General features: G+C 38.7%; 2 protein-coding genes across 2 annotated transcripts in view; both read left to right on the top strand.

Annotated features, from left to right (window-relative positions):
* Nucleotides 1–386: 386 nt before the first annotated feature.
* Nucleotides 387–7,536, top strand: and2 (actinodin2). The gene is made up of 5 exons (XM_036596628.1): nt 387–486; nt 1,674–1,757; nt 3,689–3,733; nt 4,480–4,631; nt 5,692–7,536. The coding sequence occupies exons 2-5, from the start codon at nt 1,694–1,696 to the stop codon at nt 7,009–7,011; spliced, it is 1,581 nt and encodes a 526-aa protein (XP_036452521.1). The 5' UTR covers nt 387–486; nt 1,674–1,693; the 3' UTR covers nt 7,012–7,536.
* A 7,521-nt stretch (nt 7,537–15,057) lies between these two features.
* Nucleotides 15,058–22,955, top strand: part of LOC118825875 (RNA-binding Raly-like protein) — a 38,271-nt gene continuing 30,373 nt past the window's right edge. The window contains exon 1 of the mRNA XM_036596726.1: nt 15,058–15,124. The gene's annotated coding sequence lies outside the window, so the exon portion shown is untranslated. The remainder of the gene's footprint in view (nt 15,125–22,955) is intronic.

Below are 22,955 nucleotides of genomic sequence, written 5' to 3'. Positions count from 1 at the left end.
CTTAATTGCAGAAAATATGGGTTTCTGTAATTTTAACTAATTCAGTAGAATGGTTCATACTGACCTGGGTTAGTTAGTTAAATGAGTGAATGAATGAATGAATGAATGAATGAATGAATGAATGAATGTAAAAAAGACATTTTACATTTCATTTCCTGGCTCAGCAGAAGACATGGCAGGTCTGAGTGCCCGACCATTCATAGAGTGTTTTGTTTCTTTGATTCTTTGATTGTGTCTAAATGCTCCTGACTTTTTGGCAACTAGAGCCAGCTTCACTTACACGACCCTGATTGGTGGGGAGCCTGTTTTGCATGAGCCAATCCCAGCAAGGACATAGGCAAACCCCAACCACATGCCACGCTTTTTTGCTTTTTAATGATCAAGCAGCTCCTTAAAAATGTCGCTCTCCACAGCCGCCCCTCAGCAGCTCTTCAGGGGAGAGGAGAGTGCAGAGCAATCGAGTCCAGAGCTCTTCTGCTGAATCAGGTAAGTGTTCCCAAAACCCAGTGCTGAAAGATGCTTTAGGTCAGGAGCAGAATTCACTTCATTACTTCACAAATCTGCACCACATCAACTGAGTTTGAACTGTGACTTATGGCAGCTTTATTCTTACATCAATTACTGCATGACTGAAATGACCTGATCCAATTAAACCAAACTGATGACAAATGGCTAATTATGGGGAGGAAATGTTGATGCATATTTGAAAAGCATATATGGATAATGGGTCAATATATATATATATATATATATATACAATATTAATAATCATTTATTTTGTTTCACTGCTATACACTTTTATTTTTTTATTATAATGGGCTTATTTAGGAATGATAGTGTGAAGAGGCCTTGTTCTGTAATTATGCTGCTTCTAAACTGTGCAACATTTGAAAGCATATCTCTTTAATTTATGTTTAAATGAAATTTCTACCTCTCTTTCTGTGTATCTATCTTTTTAATGTTATTTCATTGTTTCAAATGATTTAAATTAATACCCATAACATGTTTGTCCTTATAATGCTGTAAAAGAACAGTAACTACACTGTAAAAATGGTTTATTGGCTTAACCCAAAAATTGCTTCATACGGTAACATGTAAATTAGCTAGTTTTATTCATCCTAAATGAATACTTTGAATGAATCACCCTTTTAATCAAAGTATTTTCAGTTGAATAAAACTAGTTCAATTTCGTGTTACCACATGAGGCAATCTCAACTAACTTAAGTTTGTTGAACCTGAAATACTAGGGTTGATTTAACTAATGTTGGTCTATAGATCTGGTTTTAAAGTGGTCACTGTAATACCCAGTTAGTTTAGAACCCCACTCGGCAATAGCAAATGTGGTGACATCAGTAGTTATAATATGAAGCCATTTGACCAAAATAGCATGAGCACAAACGAAGATGCTCAAAATGTCTATTGTTTTCAAACTGTTCTACGCAATGTCATTATCACAGCAGTTTTACTGTCACTGATTTTCTCAAGCTTTGGGATTGGAGGGGCAGCTTTAGCTTTGGTGGGGTAAGTGGAAAATGCATTGGTGCACTGCTGATGGATAAGAGTGGTCATTACCAGTGCTGTGTCTCTGCTGCCTGGAAGCTCAGTGAGGAGATTCCCTCCACTTTTCTCCATAGGTGTGATGTTCACAGTGTGCATTCTGCTTGTTTCTGCAGGAGTTGCTGAATGCAGAAAAATGGCTAAACTCAAGCTGTCCTTCCTCTTTACCGCTATTGTGCTCACAGCCATCTTCATGCCAGGTGAGAACCAAGATCTTCCAAAAACCTGAGAGGGTATTATCTTCCTTTAATCATACAGCCTGTGGAAGGTTAGGGGACACACCTAGCTTTTCAAAATGCTTCTAATATGTTCTTTCTTTGTTAGTCGGCAATAACTGAAAGGGCCTGAACCCTACATTTTGTCTTGTATTTTATTTTTTCCCTTCAGATCCACCTATAACAATTGTGTGGTTTCATGTGTACAAAAGATCGACATGACCATTTTCCAACCTCCTATTATCACTTACAATTAATCAAGCTGTTTTTGTTTGATTATTTAAATTGGCTGCTCTGTATTGCACTTCATTCAAAAAGCATTCAGAGCTGAAACACTCCCAATAACCTCAGTGTGAATGGGCGGAGCTAAACTGCTCTATGCTGAATAGATGGATATGTGTAAATGTGTAGGTTTTCATGTCATTATAGAGACAGTAATATTAAAACCGACAGTGAATGGTATCAAAACTTTACCAGTGTTCACATACAATTGATTACAAAAGTTTGAATGCCCCTGATTAAAATGAAATACTTTGTTGATTTTCTAAGTAAAAATATATATAAGTTACACATCCTCCACACAGAACACATTTCCGCCCATTTTAATGCACAATCACTATTTATTTCACTATGGATCACTATGGATTTTAACAAACAAATAAAACAAAACGCGACATTCTACTGGGGTTGTTTAAACTATTGCATAAAACTGTATTAAACACCTGTATTTTTAAAAAAAAACGGAGGAAAACAGGGTTTTCCATGATGGGCCCTTCAACATACTAAAGGCTGATCAGGTTTATTTTGGGGGAAACGACTGTAAAAGTTGTTTTCATGTAAGTTTTGTGACAGTATTTGTGACAGCAGGGAATGATGTGATATCATCAGCACTGAAACCTTTCAGCTGTTTAAACCACCTTTAGAACCAAAAAGTTTTTCAGTATGAGCTTTGAACGATAGTTTGGAAAAGAAAAACTGTCAAAATATTACATAGGTGAAATCTACACTTCATAGCAAGGAAGTCACTTTAATGATCATGAAGCTGAGTGTTGCAAACTATACCCAAATATATTAGAAAATAGTTAGAAAATAGGTCAAAACATCTGCAGGAATTGCAAGAAAATTCAGATTTCAAAAGACAAAACATTGGGTGGGCAGAGTACATCAAACACACTTAAAATCATAAAGTTTTACATTCTCCCTTAAAACATATTTTTCTTCATAAACAACTCAAAAGAACTCAAAGAAGAGGCTGAGTTTCTGTAATACACAACTCTGTTCAACAGTAATGTATATGCAGCAACAGTGCATTTTTTTGCAGTAACGAAACAATAGGCACCAGAAGTCCTCTCATATTCTGCCGACTCTGCTCTTTCCCCCAAACCATAAACATCTAAAGGCACCAACTGGTGGTGCAGACGTATGGCGCGCATAATGTTAACTGTACAGAACGTTTCGACCCCCTTCATCTTCTTTTACAGCGGTGTGGTAATTAATGTAGCAGCCTTCAGGCACACGGCCCGTGCTCTTTGTAGTTTAATGGGTGCCCTCGCAGGGGGCCCCAGTAGCAGTAAGCCCACGTCTGACAGCTCTCAAAGCCATTAGCGTGGAGGAACTGGCATTAGCCTGTTAATATTTGGGATTAATATTCGGCAAGCTTAAGGCTTACTATTTAGTAACTACTATAACATATAATAACTACAAAGAAACTATTATAAAGGTTGTGCAGTTATGAGAGCGCCTGCGGTTCTTTGGAGTTTAAAGGGTTAATTTGCAGGATATGGCGTGGGTTCCAACAGTAAAAGTTCCTTCTGCTCTTAAGGGCTTATTAGTGGGTCAGTTTTTTTCCTTGCTTGTGCTATGGGACATCTGGTTCTTCACAGTTTATGTTGTTTCGTTGTTTTAACGTCTGTCAGATTTTCTGGGGGCCGGTCCAGTCGGGCACCAGGAGAAAGAGGAAGGTGAATGACTTTTATTTTAATTACACAGCAAACCATAATGGACTGATTGGTGGCTGATCACTATTACTAAAGAGTGATCAGTAAAGTAAACACTCATCTTATATGTGTTATGTATATGTCCAAAAGTTTGTAGACAACTTTTTTTATCCTACATTTCTTCTGAAATCAAGAGTCTTAATAGAGATTTACTTCCGCCAAAGCTTTACAGTAGAAGTTGGAATATTGCTGTGAGGCTTTGATTGCATTCAGCCACAAGACCATTAGTAAGGTCAGCTGCTGATGTTGAATGATTAGTTCTGAATCACAAATGCCACTCCAACTCATCTCAGAGGTACTGGATGCAGCACCATCACTCCAGAAAACACAGATCCACTGCTCCACAGCCCGATGCTATGGGACTTATACAGCTTGGCATTGGACATGGTGAACACTGGCTCATGCACAAGTGTTCCATTCTATTGGCAGTTCTTTCTTATGGAGACTATTCAAGCTGTAAATGCCTTTGTTAGCAATGAATGCACCTTAAAGTAGCTGAATTCAGTAATTAGAAGAGGTGTCTGGATACTTTTGGACGTATAGTGTATGTATAAGATGTATAATTTCACACAAATGCAGCTTTATGAATCATCTTTAGACCACCTTACAAAACCACACATTCTGTGACTTACTAATTAGAAACTTTAATTAATTTATTTCATTAATTAAGTAAATTTTACTTCAATTAGAAATAAACAACTTCTTTGCAGGTTCAGTGGCTGAAGCTGCTGAGGAGAAGCTGGTAAGCTCTTCAGCTCTGAAAAAGCTGAGCCGTCACAGGAGGAACGTGGCATATTACAAACGCCTACCAGAATTCTGGGGCTGGTACAAGTACTTCATGGACACCCACAACCAGGAGGGCGTGAGTAACCTCACACAATTACAGATGGCATGATACCACTTTTAACAATTTGGAAACCTTGATCTGATATTTTTTTTTAAATCTACTGAGCTATAAAATTAGTTATTTTGAAATGAAGCACTTCACTTGAGCATCTAAAGGTCAGCTATCATCCTCAAACTACCCAAACGCTCTACCACCCCAAAGGGAGAAATGCAGCTAACAATATAACAGTGGGGAACTTTTAGTTCATTTTTATTTAATATCATCATTATGCTTGTTGTATTTAAACTCGGCAAGCACTGTAGTCTTATCTCATTGTTATGTTTTGGTTGAAAACAATAGGGTTAAATGCCCAGTGCAAAAATGATCCAATCAGGATTTTTTTTCTCTGTGCTATTTAGGTAGATACGGCCAAGTGATCTCTCCCATTGCTTAGGAGTTCAGGAATTAAAGTTCTAACATGTCAAATTAATCACCACCATAAATAGGAACTGATAGTGGAATCAACAAATCACGTTTTGGTTTACAATAGGTAGGACCAATTTTTTTTAGATAAAACATCACTCTACGCCTTCTGGAAGTCCTTGATACATCACTGACTGTGAATAAAGACGTAATCTAATCAGTGTGTCAGAGTTAGAAATAGAAAACAGCAGCAGCTTTATGTCAGGGCTCTTTGCTAAAGGAGTGACTGTAAAACTATTCCAAGTGAAATATATATGTTTTTTTCCCTTCTTTTGACATTATGGCCAAAACTGAAGGCCTATCTCTAACAGTAACACTTAAGCACAGTGTAAGTGTGTGTTATTTCAGGGTCCATTTGTTACAGAAATAAATTGTATTTGTTCTTTTTTCCTCCAATATCCAATTTTCTGCAGATAATAACAGAATACCAATACCCATCGATACTGAAATGCCACCTACAAACAATCAATAATGAAAATGAGAAGTGAAGATGTGGCTGCCGCCATGCAAACAAACCATTTTTCTAAGTTTATATTGTCTATTGATATAACAATTGACATACATTGATTTGATAACCTTTGATAAACATTAATTTCTGCTTTTACATTGACAGGTTGAGAATCTGGATCGGCTCTATCGGACCTACTTGCAGAATAAGCACAGGGTGGAGGATGGCCGTTCATACAACCATTACCTCAACCACTTGAGTGAGATCTACAAGGCCTGTGCCAACTCAGATGACCCGGACTGCATCGCAGAGTCCACCAGCAAGCCTACAGCTAAGATCGTCATGCCTTCTGCCATAAAGCAAGCTGTAGTGAAGGTGTGCAACCCGTACCTTGATCCGTACTGCATCTTTGCTCATGGTCCACAGGCACCATCTGAGGAGCCTTCTCCTCCTCCTGCTCCAGTCAAAGCTCCAGCTCCCATCCTCACCCCCTTGCTCCCCATGCCCTTGAAGGCTCCGTTGGGCTACTACTATGCCCCAGTGATGGAGCCTTTCTTATCGGCTGAGCAGAAGTCCGAACTGCTGCGGATCTGCAACCCTTCAGACGTTCAGTGCCTGCAGTACCACTTACGTGCTGCCTATGGTTACAAACCTGCTCTGGGCCCAGCACCTTCCTATGCTCACTTAAGCTGTGACCCCTCTGTAGACCCCTACTGCATGCCTACTCTAGTAGCCAAAGCTCCGTCAGGTCTGTACCATTTGTATCCTAACTGCAATCCTGCAGTTGATCCTCTTTGTATCTTGAATGTCGCTCCAGCTGCCCAGACAGCAAGCAGTGAAGAGGCTCCCAGGGAGCAGTATTGCAATCCGCTGCTTGACAAAGGCTGCAATCCACTCACTGCTACCAAGCTGGCTTCACTTACCAAGCCTGTGCTGGACTACACCCCTCAAGATGAGCCTGCGCCCCTCAACCTGGCTTGCGACCCCCGCTATGACCCATATTGCTTGATGGGCGGAACAGCTGCCCTGTTGAAACCCCCACCACTCCTCCCCCAGTTCCAGACTCGGTCCCGTCTGGGTGTCAGGGGCAAGACCAAGGAAGGTTATGACTGCTATGTCTTCTACGATAAGGACTGCACCCCTCTGGAGTCACACGACTTGAAAGCAAGTGCTCCTAGCACCCAGTCAGGCTGCCACCCCTATGATCCTAACTGTGGAAAGATTGCGCCACAGGCCTCTACTGGAGCACTGGCTGCCAAGACATTGCGGGATGGTATAATCGAGCCCCATCCCGACTGTGATCCTGAGATTGATTTCAACTGCCGCCTGCGCCGTGCTGAGCCTGCAGCCAACAGCAAGCAAGCTGAGGAACCCCGAGATGAGCCGTCCCAGCAAGAGAGCGGTACTGCCAATGTAGCACCTGAGTACCCAGTCCCACGATTCGAGGATTTCCTGAGAGGATACATGAGTCAGTACAAGAAATAAGTGGCTATACCAGTAGCAGGGAAGTTTTGAGGTGCTTTTACATGAACTCACCAACATGCATATAAATCCATAGTCCTCAAGTCAGCACACACCTGGTGATTAGGTCTGCACTCTCAGTTCAGAACAGTGCAGGGGGCCTATGCTAGAGATCAAATCAAAGGAGGACCATTTCAACCTCAGACAAGTCTTTTGAGAGACAACTTTCCTTTCTGATAAAGTTAGCAATACACAACTTATTGTCTGCCATCTCTTCAACATGCGTTAGGATTAATCTTGAAAATAGTGAAATAATTAGTGTATTTATGTATGTCGCAGAATAGATGTAGTTTATTTGAACATTGCTTAGTAGGCATTTATTTTGGCATAATAGTACCTACCTGTTTTGTACATTGTCATTTTTATTTCATTACGTGACGATTTCTGATAAAACTATTTAATTTTTTTTAACAACTATTCTCAAGTCAGTATTTTCATCTGTGTTGTACGCTTATGTTTTGATCCTAAAATAAACAGCTTTGGAAACAATAATGTTTTTATGTGGTTTCAACATGTGACAATATGTATTGTATTGTACACAGACAGAAACTGAAGAAGACTGAAGTGTAATGTGACAATATGTAGGTGTATGGAGAATTTGTAATACAAAATGATTAACAGGCACTACTTAATATTTCCATTACTTTCCAGTACAAGAATGAAAAATGGCTGTTACTGCTGCATGATTTTGACCCTATTTTGAATTTTTTGTAAATTCATGTTTGAAGATCCCTCATCCCCAACATACATCATTTTTTCATCCCAAACCGAAACTGGGAATGAATGGACAGACAAATAAATAAATAAATAAATAAATCTAGATACATTATGATACATCTCAGATGAGGTTTTTTCATTGTGAAGGCACAATAACGGGCCTCACAGAGTTTACAACTAAAACTATGGGCATATATGGAGCCACATTAGTCTAGACCTGTGTATGGGCATACCTTAAGACTCCTAAAGATTTATTATTCAGTTACTATGAATGATTCAGTAACTATGTGTTATTCATAGTTACTGAATAATAAATCTTAAAGTTAACCTGAAATCAAAATCAATTTTTTCATGTTCTTTGTTATATTAAGCATGACTTTTAAGCACAACAAAAAAGTTTTCCTTGAATCTTTGATTGAAGTGTTGTGGCTTTTGCCGCATCACTGTGAATCTGCAGACAGGGAATAATATTAATAAGCAATAATGCCATGTTCCACGCCCCCCCCACCACCACCACTCCCACCTATTATCTAGAGAAATTATCAGCGAACTCTGAGACTCTCCCCAGTGCCATGTTTCTCACAGAAATACTTTACAATATGAGTGGAAAGTGCTTTACAATTCCTGATTCACCTTGACTTTAAAGATTAATTACTCAATAATAAGCCAGCAGGTTAAGAATAATGAGGAGTCCTAAATATTTGATACTAGTCCTACACTGTGAAAAACATCTACAAAAAGTCCAGCAGCAGGAGTGCCAGACAAAGCCTAGTAATTAGCAGTAAAAGTATGATTTCGCAATGATGGTGAACATCTGTAAAATGCAGTCACGTAATTTCTTAGAAATTCTTTTGCTGTAATTCAAAAGTTTCACTAGTTCAACTAGTTATTCTGGAGTATAGTATTTTACCATAATTACAATATTATATAACAATCATTACAATCAATACAAATGTCTGTGACATAAATTTGTTTTTTGTAAATTTACATTTCTATTTCTGTAAATTAAAAACAGCAGTGATAAAATACAGCATATGTATGTTTTGCTTTTTTTTCCCCAAAAATCTCTGTTGACCACTTGATTTTACAATGCAAATACTTTTTTTAACAGTAGAAAAAATGTACAATGTATTATGTCAACAACATATTGTAGGCTTTAGCTTAACACAAACAACCCACCCAACATGATGGAAATAAAGACAACAGTAAGAAATTAGCCCAGCTGTACTGATGCCCCAGATCAGCATGAAGTTGAGAAATAAATACTAACTGCTGACTTTTCTATGGATTCCCATTAGATGGACTATAAATAGAACTGTGTACTAACAAGCTGCCTGCCTTTGTCTTTCTTGCACAGTGCACAAGGTCTAGAGAAGTCAACTTAACGGAAAGAAAAATAGAGGAGATGAGTCAAGAGCAGCTCGTGTTCACATCTAAGCCTCGTGTGAAGCATCTGCCTGAACCCTCACCACAAACATTTGTCCAGCAGTTACTTGTAAAACAAGGGTGCACTCAGTGACAGTTTTAAAGGAGAGCGGCACGCACCACACTAATGAGCGCTTATGGGCTGTAGGATGTGGAAGTATGCAGTAATTGCAGGAGTGAGCTTGAAACTTGGATTTGTGTGAACTTGTGTAAAGAGGAGTCAGTCTAGCATAGAAAATGGAGCAGCTAGTCCTTAATTAATAAACTGTGCTTAATATATTGGTGTAACATTACCAGTGGTACAATATTCATACTGCATGGATATGTAGGATGCAGAATATGTTTTTTTTTCTCTTTACCAGCATTCTGTGTGATGTAGAGACATATATACAGGGGTGGTCTTTGCACCAGGCAAAGGTAGCACTGTATGGTAGCGCTGTGTGGTGGAGACATATGGTGATGTCATATGGTTGAGCTGTATGGTTGAGTTGTATGGTGGAGCTGTGTGGTAGAGCTGTGCAGTGGAGCTGTGCAGTGGAGCTGTATGGTTGAGCTCTTTGGTTGAGCTGCGTGGTGAAACTATAGGGTGGAGCTGTGTGGTGAAACTTTGTGGTTGAGCTGTGTGGTTGAGCTGTTTAGTGTAGCTATGTGGTGGAGCTGTACACTATGTGGTGGAGCTGTGGTGGAAATGCATGGTGTGGCTACTGTGTGGTGGAGATGTATGGAAAAGTCTTATGTTAGAGCTGTCATGGAGCTGTACGATAGAGCTGTGTGGTGGAGTTGCATGGTGGAGCTGGGTGGTGAAGCAGTATGATGGCACTGTATGGTGGAGCTGTATAGTGGAACTATGTGGTGGAGCTGCATGGTTGAGCTGTGTGGTGGAGCTATGTGGTGGAGCTGTATAGTGGAGCTGTGTGGTGGAACTGTATGGTGGAGCTGTGTGGAGGAACTGCATGGTGGAGCTATGTGGTGGAGCTGTATGGTGGAGCTGTCGGTACTACAGGCTGTGTGAACTGGAATTCAGGATGGAATGCTTCAGTCAGCACAAGTTGAGTTTGTGCTGACTTCACCCTCCGTGGCCTGAGCTCCCCTAGAGACAGGCGGAATATCATTATCTGGATCAGAAAGGGGCCGTGAATGGTAATGAGGGTAAATATATCCTCCGCATAAGCAAACTGAAATTAGCCATATGTTTAGATTACTCATACGCAGTGGTGTTACAGGCTCTCTCGTCCAAATATAGTCCATGTCCACAAGCAGATCCCTTTTATAAACGCAATGATGTTGAAGAACATTGGGTATGGCCATGTCTTATAAATGATCATATATACAGTCAAATAAAAAATTAGTAAAATGATTAAAAAGCAAAATCCAAAAGAAACATTTTCTCCAGAAACACACACACACACACATATACATATATATATATATATATATATATATATATATATATATATATATATATATATATAGGGATGTTGATATATCTCAAGCTGAATTGGCAAAAGTGGACATACAAAGTTTTTTTTTGTATGTTTAGTGTTTGTGTTTAGTTACTTACAGCATGTGTATAAAACATGTGGGGTCCAATTAATTATGTTTCAGTTCATGTTTGTGAAACAGAAGTTTGTGGTCTTTTTCACAAAAACACTTGCCAATCATTCTGGAGGCTCACTGTAGCCTTGCAGAACAACAAAGAGTCAGGAATAGCATCCTCCTTAAAGTAGCCATATCTTGCCCGCCCCAGAAAAGCCCTGCACAATCTGCTGCAGTAGACACTACTCATCTGCTCTAACAGCAATACAACCAGCCCTAACTATAAGAACAGTGCATATTCATGACTCTCAACCCAAAAGAAGAGACTTTATGGTCAGCATCTTTACTGATGTACCCCACTGGCCTTGCCGATAAAAAGGGTGCATTGCATTTTCTGGAAGAATTTCTAAATTTCTATATGATTAAGTTGTTAACCAAAGTCACTCAGAGTGGTTTCATGTAAAATGTACTGTTCTAGAGAAATAAAATTGTTCACATTAGTGGTGATAGGAACCAGACGTCTGAAGTCTTCAATGTCTCTAAAAGTTCCCTCACAGAAAGTTATCACATTAAAAGTGTGGCAAATACATTGATTGATGTCCGAGACATTGTTGTATGATAGTCTTCACATAAGCGTTTTCAGATAAGCGTCATTTGTAAAAGTCATCCAGGACGAAGGGGTAAGGTCACCTTAAATAAGTTTTTCCCAGTGGAAAAGTAGATATTTGTACCGTTTTGTAACCTAATGTTTCAAAACAGAACAATAAAGTAAAAGCCTGGAGACGAGACGGGGTGTGTGGAGTCAATACAGTTTAGAAAATAGAATTTCAATGGATTATGGTACAATTATGTTCCCTGACTAAAGGTACTGAGAGGTACCACCCCAGTGACAAAAGGGGTACTGCCCCAGTGAAGTCTACTACCACCACTGTGAATCTGAGTCGAAAAGTCTACAATGCATCACTTCACATCAAAATCTGAATAAAATCTGAATATTTACTTATCTCACTGTGCAAAAATTTTTAAGAACTTGCAAAATTTCCCTTTAAATATGTACATAATTTCCACATAATTAAAATATTTCACATCAACACAATCACTGTCAAAAGTAAATAAATGGCAAAAAACAATGAGTAGATGCAATATGCTTAACCCAGTCAATTCAATGCATTACTTTTTTTCAGAGGGAATATTTTTATTTATTTTTAAATTAAATAGTAATCAAGATCATTTTAAACAAATGAATGACTAACATAAAATATTCAGACAAATAATGTGATCACAGTGGCTTCCAAAGTCCTGTATTTTAACACAGATCACATCTTCAACTGCGAGTGAGATTGAATCTTACATCCAGATTACTCTGTTTTGCTCTCTGCCATATGCTCGATGTCTAAGCTGATATTGGAGGCTTGTGTCCGATGTCAGTTGCCATTTCTGCAGGAGAGAAGAGCTTTCAATCTCTCAGCGTTTCACGGCCCGGTAGAGCGCTCACACCATCACCATCAACAACAACCCTGCTGAACACTCCCTTCAGAAGAGCCTCAAAAGAGCAGCTTGACACCTCCTGAAAGACATCCCTGAGATTTCAGTGGCAGATGTTGGCAGCTGATGGGCTGTAGATTCTTCTGAAAGATTCGGTTAAGAATAGGAGCTTTTTTGATGAAGCCCTGTCAGCTCCCTCAGATCTGAAGGGAAAAAAGACGGCACTGTCCTTGTTGGTGCAATACACTGACCACATGAATGAAAGATGGACACTGCATAGTGTTTAAAATTACATCAAAGGTACAAATTAATGTGTAGAGCTTTCATAAACAAAGTTTAATAGTTTTCTGAATACATTACAACCAGAACATGCATCTATTATCAATATTAAAGCTAACTAGTCTCGATTTTCTATATTTTATTTAGAATACAATTTGGTTTTGAAATATCCCAGTAACCCATTCAACAAAAACTCAAACTATACTGCATTTAAAGATATTTCTGTAGCTCATTTTAATTATGTATCTGTCAAACAGAGGCAGCACCTAGCTCAAATAAAACTGCCTTCATTATTTAAGCAATCCAGAGCAGTAATGTGGAGCTCACTCACCCTCAGGTGGTATCTGTAACACCCCGTTTTGAACCAGAAACCCGATTTGGACTACACATGTGCAGCAAAGTTATGTCATTTCTGATATTGTTCACTGTTGCAGGTGTACAATGTTCATGTGCAGGTGTAGTCCAAATCGGGCTGGTTAATTTACATTTATGTGTAGCTATAGTCCAAATTCTTCAACAGAAATGAGTAATTGACCTATCCATGCTCTGCCCACAATGCATTTTTTTGTAGCAAATCTTGCAAAGTTTCAATGTTGAGCATTTAAGCAGTAAGCAGGCTGGTCTATGGTTGAAAGCTCGGAATGCCCAACATGTTTTCCAACTGTTTATGGAGTTAAGTCCCGCCCTTTAACATAAGAGCCAATCAGTTTGCTGTTTAATCAGTTTTTTTGCATGTCACTGAGCCAAACGCTACAAACCACTTAAGAGGTTGTGACAGATTATATCATTAATTTCAAATATGTTTCTGAAATGGTAATTTGACCTTCAGTTTCATGTTTTTAGTCTTTCTCCTTTCAAAGAGAGAGGACTCTCGTGCAGTATGGCTGGAAATAACTGCCCTGCGGCATTGCTAAGATGGCCGCGGAATAGGCTTCGGAGGTACGTCACATTATGCAAATTAGTCAGTCAATTTTCCCGCCCTTTGATGATGGCGGCGCCTCCCGCTGCCGAAGAAGTGAGAAGTAGTCTGCGAGAACAAAGTCCCACCAGTAAAAGTAAGTTGTTTTTCTTATTCCCCTACATAGTGTTTAGGTTAGCTGTGTGAGGAACTGCCACAGCAGACCACACTAATGAACGAGTCCGTTACTGAGCTACTTGTTGTAGCTAATCAACTCTAGTCAACTTGGAAACAACAAGGACGGGTTAGCCACCATGCTAACGTCGACCACACAACAACAATAACTAATTACAGTATGACATTTCAGACAAATACACATCCTGTGACATATATAGGCATGTATAGGCATTTTTACAAAACATGGACTTGAGTGTTACAAATATTCTGTAAAGACTGCCAACCTAGCAACCGTTGCTACAAAGAAGGCAGTTGTGAGCGGGGCGTGGAGAGGCCAGTTCCAATGCGAAGTTAGTTAGCTAATACAGACGGGTTTATGACGTAACAAATCAACTGGGACGTTTTGCGTTATCGACTAAAATATCTGGGGCCGTGAGTTCATAATCTTATCCAGCTCCAGATGAGAAAACAGTACCGTTATTACAGAAACATCCTAACTAGACAGAATTTTCTAAATAGTCCTAACTTTAAGACAACTCCTGGTGTCCCTACTTCTGTTTTAACTGTCCGTTTCTATCCTTTTTAGGTAGCTGTAACAGGCAACATAGTTCACTAGCAAAATGACATTAGTTTTTTATATAGCAAAATGCCGGGTTCAGTTATGTGTTTATTTTCTAACTCGCATTTTTAAAACTCAGACGAAATATCCCATCTCTGTACCCTCTTATTACCTTCAGGGTATTAATGTCGTGAAAACTCGTCAAATACAATATTATAGTGGTGGTGGTGAATAATGAGGAGACCGAGTTGAACGTGTGGTTGTTTATTAGGAGGAATAACGTTATATACGAACGCTGCCGGCCAAAGCCTTTGGGAAATTAACGTTAAACCGAAACTGAAGAGCGGCGATGCTCTGGTAAACAGCACCTGCTCTCACAGTACTCTGAATTTACAGTTTATTGCACTTTAGTTTTGTTTTGATTTTTTACATAGGTAACAGTAGCGACAAACGTACATTTGTAACATTGTTTTGGATACGTGTTTACGTTTCAGCTGTGCGCCTCGGGCGGTTGCTTGTTAACAGGCATAATAGCAGATTGTCGATTTCGATCGAGTAGGTTAAGATTTCCTAACTGGAGATAAGATGCTGTAAGATAAGATATAATTCCCAAATTAGGATAAGATGTTTTTCTGTAATGCGAATTTGGGAAAAATCTGATCTTTACCTGTAAGATCCTAACTTAAGACAAAAGATAGGAAGTTTCTGTAATACGGCCCCTGAAGTCCCAAAGCGGACATTTCTGCTTCAGCAATCATTATTCACTGAGCGTGATTTTCTAATCGTCTTATACGGCAGTGTTGCTGGTGTATGAAGGCGGTGAGCCGAGGCTTTTAGAGGTGAAGTGAGAGCAGCACTGAGTGCAGAGTGAGTTCAGTCACATGACGGACTGCCGGAGCTCAGCAGAGCTGCAGGAGCCGGACGGCGCTGCTGTATCGGTCTGAACTGGATGGTTTATGTAGACCTGAATCTAAGAGTGCTGAGCTTGTGGCTCCGTTGGGGTGAGTAGTTTTCCTCTTTCTTGCATGTGCGTGTCTTATTCGGGTCTCCTGCTGTTTTCATCTGAAGCTTGTGCTTCTTCCGTTCAGTCGCAGACTGAGATGAGAGATTTCGCTGAATTCACTTACACGCCGTGGTTGTTTGAGATTATACTGAAGGAATCTTTTTGGACTTTTTGGAGTTTTCTAAGTCATAACACATTTACATTTTACATCTCCGTATTTATACAAGGCGATAAAAATCTTTCTTTTTAGTGTTTTCCCAACTTACTGCTGATGGTTCACGTTTGATTTGCTTACAGTGCAGAAATAGTTCTTCTTTAATGCAAGGACAACGGTGGTAAAACTCTCTCTCTCTCTCTCTCTCTCTCTCTCTCTCTCTCTCGCTCTCTCTCTCTCTCAGTGCAGTTTACTGTAGCACAAATTTTGGTAGCACAAGTACTTTGAAAATCATCTTCAGCACCATGGACAGATGCCATTCTATGGGGTCACATAGCCAAGCTGTTACATATTAATCCAATGAGTCCAGTCAGTGAATTATTTCTGCTTAAGTGTGCTTGAGTTGCTACTGCCTTAAAAAGCAACAAGACGCTGAACAGTAACGGCTCCAGCATCTTTATCTAGCTTTTTAAATTTGCGTTTTCAGTCAGCGTCCGAGGGAATGTCTGAAAGGTGCACAACAATCTTATTTTAGAGAGAAGAGGAAGAAAGGATTTATTATTCAGACTGCATCAGTCAAGAGACAGGTGGGAGAAGCCAAGCGTGAAATATCCTCTTTCCAAAGATGGCTTTTTTTCCTCATTGAGCAAGAGCAGTTCCCAGGAGAAACAAGGAACAGCTCTTCAGTCTTTCTGTGAGCAGGACCTTGACTGAAAACTCCTGTGGGCACCATTTGTAACACTGAAGTGGACAAGTTGCTGTAGAGTTCCCAAACTGACCACTGTCGACTAAGGATAGTGGAAATATAACTGCCCAGCTATTGAGTACACACTTTAAAATGATGGTTCTTCAAGGGTTTTAGTAAAGAAAATGGATCAATGTAGAACCTTAAACACTCAAAGAACCCTTTGCATGATTAAAGGGTTCTTTGCATTATGAAAGATTGCTGGAAAATGTACATAAACGTGCTGTAAATGATTCTATACAGAACCTTTCTGAAAAGGGTTCTATATAGCACCCAAAATTGTTCTTCTATTGTTACAAACCTGACATTGTAACAGTAGAAGAACAATTTTGGGTGCTATATTGAACCATGTTCAAAAAGGGTCTTTATAGAATCATTTACAGCACACTTTCCATCAATCTGAAGAACGCTTTCATGACACAAAGAACGCTTTATTCATGCAAAGGGTTCTTTGAGTGTTCATATTTCTATATAGAACCATTTTCTTTACTAAAGAACCCTTGAAGAACCATCTTTTTTTAAGAGTGTAGCATATACAGGACATCTTGGCCTTTCAGTCTTCAGAGCTTGATGTAGGTTAATACTCTGAGTGAGACTGTTCAAACAGTTGGTTAATATCCAAAATGAATAGCGAACCTTCATGCCTTTGGAGTTGGTATATGTAATGTTGAAAATGGTGAAATAGTGGTAAATCTGGAAAAATTGGTTTTCTTTGGGTACTACATTGCTTTGCGATGACCTGCATGTACCTTATTCCAAGAATACCTTTAAAAAAATACTCATCATAAAAATAATCATAAAAACAAACAAACAAACAAGAAAACTATCAGCCAACAATGTCTCAGACATCAGGCAGCTTATTCATAATCACTTAATGTAGCTTAAACACTTAAGATATCCGGTTCTTATCACCACCATTGTGAACTGTTGGCACAGTTTCTCAAGAATGGGACGTATCACATCAATCCACTCTGAATGATTTGAACCATTTAAGTAAAAAAATCAGTGGAACTCCATGTGGAATGGTAGCAGAACCACTTTTGGTTCCCTAAAGAACCTTTCAGTGGATGGTCTTTAACCCTTAGAGCCTCAAGCCATTCCCAGGCATGGAATCAGCAGAATCTAAACTAGATATAGGGATGATTTACACGTTGGTGGGATGCAGTATAGCACACTTTTTGATGATAATATTAATTTTAAAAACAGAAAATAATTTTGAATAGTTCTTTAATTTATTTAAATCTGAACACATCAAAGTGTGGAAATGTCTTGAAACACAGCATGGATAAGTGCCATGAAGTGTCTTGAAGCTCTGAAAAAAACTGAAGCCTACGCATGATTTTTAGCTAACAATGTAAATGTGTTCGTATTCGGCTGTGTATTCACTTGTCACAGGAGTCTGTAGGGGGCAGTAAAATTTAGTTTTTCCCTCTGCAGTCTGCTGCAGGATAAACTACTTTTAATTCCCATTAGCTACTGAATCCAAATGAGATGTTTGAGTGTGATGAACCTTTTTGACTGTTACGATGACATCCTTATTAAGTAATTACATGGAAAACAGTGCAATTCAATGTTACTCTTAAGTTGTAAGAGAGAGGACTGGAAGCCAGGTCCTGGCCATAAGTGGTTGAGGAACCTCCAAATAAGGTAATGGTTTTACACCAATTAAAGGCTTTTCCTAGCCTAGTAACACAGCTCTTCTTCTTATGAAAACATCGGAAGTTTAGAATCTGCACTTTTGACAGAATGTCTGTGTTTGCTTCAGTGAGCTACCACTGAAAAACAGTTAATAGAGAACTACACATTTTGTTCTCACTGGCAATAACTATTGCTTCTTACGGTTAAGATTTCCTAGATGAAATTCAGCATGAAGCTTCAAAGAGATCAGTTGAGGTGCTGTAGAGCTGCTGGTGCTTGTCAAATGTGTTCACTATGCTGGTGTGCAACTTTTAGTATTTGTAGTTGGCAACCACAAATATGCCGTTAGAGTCTCCATTCCACCCTCACAGAGAGTTCTAGAGAGAAAGAGCGGGCAAAAACTATTAATATAAAGCACCCCATTTCATCCCTTACTTAAAAGCACACAGCCAATTAGTCGACACACCAAAAGCACTCTACTGTCGCATCCCTTCTCCTCACAGCACTCTACTGAGCTTTCACTACTTCAGCTTGATTAAGAGCTTCACTCAGATAGAGTGTGCTGAGCTAAATGGCATCAGAGTCACTCACTTTTCCACTTCTGCTTTCATCGTATGCAGACCTCATTGATTTTCAACTTTTAGGTCTTGTTTTTCCCCATTTGTCACGCCTTTTGACAGCTTGTGAACCATTCAGCAGTATTTTAATCTGCCAGTTGAGTCTGAATAAAAAACAACTTTCAATAAAACATTCTTCTTAGTAAGTTACTCAAGATTTCCAGCTCATTCCAAACTAGCAGTGAGCACTTTAAAGCTCTTCTTTTCATACTTTTAACAGTCATGAGTATCATTGCTAGTTCTGTCTTTAAGTCCAACCATCAATGAATATTTATTGCATCTAAAAAGAGAACTGTTATAATCAACTATGAGTATAGAGCCCTTCTTCAGATTGGAAAGGGAAATGCACTGATGCACCAAAATCCTGCACAATAAATCATTGAGATGTAAACAAAGTCATTCAGAGTGGTTTCAAGTGAAATGTTCCATTCTACAATTTAGTTATTTAAGTTAGAATTGTTCACAGTGGTTGTAATAGGAACCAGACGTCTGAAGAAATGAATTCCTAAAAGCTCCCTCACAGAAAGTTGTAACATGAAGTGGTTGTTGATACGCTGCCTCATGTCTGAGACATTGTTTTATGATAGTTTTGAGATCTGGTTTTGGTCTAAAATGTGTTTTTTAAATCTGTTCATGGTTTAGAGGTACCAGGAGGAAGTTAAGAGGATAAACAGCACCCAAAGAAAACCTGTTTTTTCAGATTGCCCAGAACATTAAATATAAAAACTCAGAAGACAGTTTTAGATCTTTTTTGGACAGTAAATAAAATGGCTATATTTATGTTGTAGACATCACGACCCCAGTCCTCTCACCACTATTTTTAAAAAAGAAAAATCAGTGCTCATATTGTTATAAATGTAGTAAGTTGTCAGGCTGGGTATCATTCAGAATTTTAATTCCCAATACAGATACTTGGGCTTTGATAAGTATTTCTGAAAATTTTTTCCCCGATACCTTCTTTGAAAATACAAAAAGAAAAAAGATGTGGCTCAAAACGGAAAAGAGTGTGAGGTGCAGTAAGTGGGTGTATTTACTGACCGCAAAGGTCTGCAGACCAATCAAGAAGAGCCATTGGTAATAATATACATGCTGAATGGATTTTAGACAGCCAATCACCAGTCCAGACTTTGAAACAAGAATGTTTATTTGCTCACTGACCTTGGAAGAGTAATCACTGATGAAAGTAATTCGTTGTTTAAAATAATTCAGTCAATATCGTAAAAAGTATTGAATTTCAATACCCAGACCTAATCATCAGTACTCACTTTTACGCCATTCATTTAATCTTTTACAGAAATCCTTTATTCATGATTTTTTATGTCATATTGTCATATTGTTTTCAGTACATCAGTTTGTTATGAGATTTGCTTTTTTTTTAATTTGAAAAAAAAGAAGAATAATCTTGCAAATCTGTTTTAGCACTGTGGACAGCCTCCACTCTAGCCCCCAAACTGATATTGCCTTTTTTTTGGTAAGTCCGACATTAGATGTTACAAGTAGGGCTGTCGCGGTCATGAAATTTTAGCTGATGATTAACCGTCATATAAACAATTGTGATTAAGAATTTATTTGTCTTTTCTTGTTCATTGTTTGCAACTATTAAAATACAAGCCTGAAGTGGCCATATTGGCTATTTAGCTATCTTACTTATTAACTGTGTTTACTTAGTAACTAATGCTGTTTGTACTTTCGAATCAATACTGTTCACACACTCATACAAATGTCTGCAGTTATACAGATTAAGCAAAGCCGCATGTGACATGAGACTGTAATATAACACTCTTTCTGCAAGCATAGATACTAAAATTGTTAGGATTGACTACATAGCTAACAAATAAACAAACATTACTCAGTGCTGTCCTCTAAAGATTTTAGACGTTCTAACTTTTTTTTTATAAGACCCTTAACATGTTTCAATGAATACATTTGTTGCTTTAATATATTTACATTTATTTGCCTCAGCCTAACAAACACTCCATATTTTGTTTGTTGCAGCATAATATGACTGTGAAATCTAATGCTGTAGAAAAAAGCTTAAATAATTGTGATCATTTCAAATAACTGCGATTAGGTGATTATGTAATATTTGTGACAGGCCTAGTTACTGGTTCTCCACCTCTATTCTTATCACTGCTGTTTTTTGTTGTAGCAGCAGCTAATTATTCATGGTCCTACTGAGAGACCTTCTCAGAGGAATCAGTTCTGCATCTGGTATAACTACATGCAGGAGAATACAGAGCCAAATGTATGTTTGTCTGAAGGAATGTATTTGTATGCCATGATTCGAACTCCATTGCCTGTACAAACACAGAGGCAGAGAGTAAATGATGTGATGAGATGTGATGTACTGACAAGAATTCCACTCTGTGTGGAGGAGGGTGTTTTTATGGAGAGAATTACATTTAGTCCTTTAACATACAGAGACAGGCCAACGTTAAAGGAATAGTTTGGCAAAAAATCCAATTTACCCAAACCACTTTTTCCAGATGTAGTCGATCAGACATGTTTGATGTCCAGATTTTGTCTCTTTAGTTTAGTGCTAACATTGCTAACAAACACTGGAAGTCAGTACACACCCAAATCCTTTCCTAAATCTCCAAAACTTTTTTTTTAACCTGCTCCAAAAGCATGCAGGTCTTCTTTCAGGTTGTGCAGACTTTGTGCAGTTGTGGTTTAGGACACAGTATGACTTGGTTTGAACTAAACAAATGAAAACTTTACAGTGAAGCCAAACGCTGCAGCCAGACATTTTATATGTCTTGTACCGAAATCCGACTTCCCTGCAGAATCTGACTTCCCATCTCATGCATGCACATCACACAGGCATATCTACTGTAGATCAGTGGTTTTCAAACTGGTCCTCGGGGACCCCTAGATGGTCCACATTTTTGCTCTAACTTGTGCAGAGCAAAATATGTGGACTCTCTGGGGATCCCCGAGGACACGTATGAAGTGGACGACATCTGCTTGTGCCCCTTGTTCATCTGGAGAAGTGATGCAGTGTGGGAAGAGGACCAGTCAGAGGAGTGTGATGGTCTGGGCAATGTACTGCTGGGAAACCCTGTGTCCGGGCATTCATGTGGACGTTAATTTTGACCTGCCACATACTTAAACATTGTTGCCGACCAGGTAAACCCCTTCATGGCAGTGGTATTCCTAGATGGCAGTGGCCTCTTTCAGCAGGTTAATGTTCTCTGGCATACTGCCCATATTGTTTAGGAATAGTTTTGGGCACGAGCCGAAGAGGTGACGGTGTCTAAAGAGTTGAAGCATCTGTGGGATGTGCTGGAACAGCAAGATCGATCTGTGACAGCTCTACCCTGCAACTTACAGGAGTTACTTACTTACTTAACCGATCTACTGCTAACCTGTTGGTGCGAGATACTAGGGCACCTTTAGAGGTCTTGTAGAGTCCATTGGCTTGGTGGTTCAAAGCTGTTATGGCTGTGTGGGGAGGACTGACTGCATATTGGTCATAATGCTTTGGCTCATCGGAACTCATGGGACTACGCAACCTTCTTCCATTGCTCCAAGGTCCATTTCTGATGCTCTCTTGTCCATTGTAGGCACTTTCAATGGTGAACAGGGCTTGGCACGGGCACTCTGAATAGTCTGTGCCTACACAGCCCCATACACAATAGGGTGCGATGCACTGTGTTCTGACACATTCCTGGGACACATTTAATTTTGATTCCTTTAACTTCTATTTCAAACTGTACAGACCGGTATAAAGAATTCCATAAAAGTTCTTTAGACTTTTGTTTTTATTTAGGAAGTCTTCTAGGAACAAACAGTTCAAAGTCCAAGAGGGGACACCATACATCCAACTACTGCGTGAGGAGAGTTGGGGAAACCAGCTCAGCATCTAAAAATAAACACAGGGAGCAGTAGGAGGCCTCACAGTGAAAGCACATTGTTCTTTGATGTTTGGAATTAAAGATAGAATGACTTCAAACAACTTCAAGAGAGTTCCCACAGATCATCACAAACCCAAATAACCATGAAATAAATACACTGCAAATACAGTGCAAAATTATTCACAGGGATAAATGAATAAAAAGCCAAACAGAAGCAAAATACAACAAAAATACCAATACAGCCAAAGTCAATGCAGTTTAATATATTTTCCTATGTGGTTATTAGGTGTGGGATGCAGTCTTAATTATTATGGAAGTGGGAGTAGTAAACAATACAAACATAGAAAATAATTGAAAGGAAGAACAGGTGCCAACAGAACTAATGGTTTGCAGTACTGGTAAAATTCAACATAATCATATCACAGTGTCAGATGATATTTAAGTTAGTATTAATAAAGCAAATGAACCCATGCTTCCTGAGTGCTGGTTATTTTTGAGTGACCTTTTGAAAACTTGCAGTACTTTAAATGTTAACCAGATGGAAAACACTTTTCCAGAAAGGAAAGTAATTAGATTCATATATTTTGAATAGGGCTGCTTGATATGGGCATAATATGGACAATAATCAGTTTTCCCAGAACATCTTTTTCTATAAACGCTATCTATATATATATATATATATATATATATGTATATATATATATATATATATATATATATATATATATATATATATATTTTATAATTATAACTTTGAACTTTTTTATAAGTATTATAAATATTATAAAGGTCCACAAGAATGAGTAAAATATATTTAA

The sequence above is a fragment of the Colossoma macropomum genome, unplaced genomic scaffold (genome assembly GCF_904425465.1).
Source record: "Colossoma macropomum unplaced genomic scaffold, Colossoma_macropomum, whole genome shotgun sequence".
Classification (NCBI taxonomy): Eukaryota; Metazoa; Chordata; class Actinopteri; order Characiformes; family Serrasalmidae; genus Colossoma; species Colossoma macropomum.
This window is presented reverse-complemented; position numbering and strand designations above follow the sequence as displayed.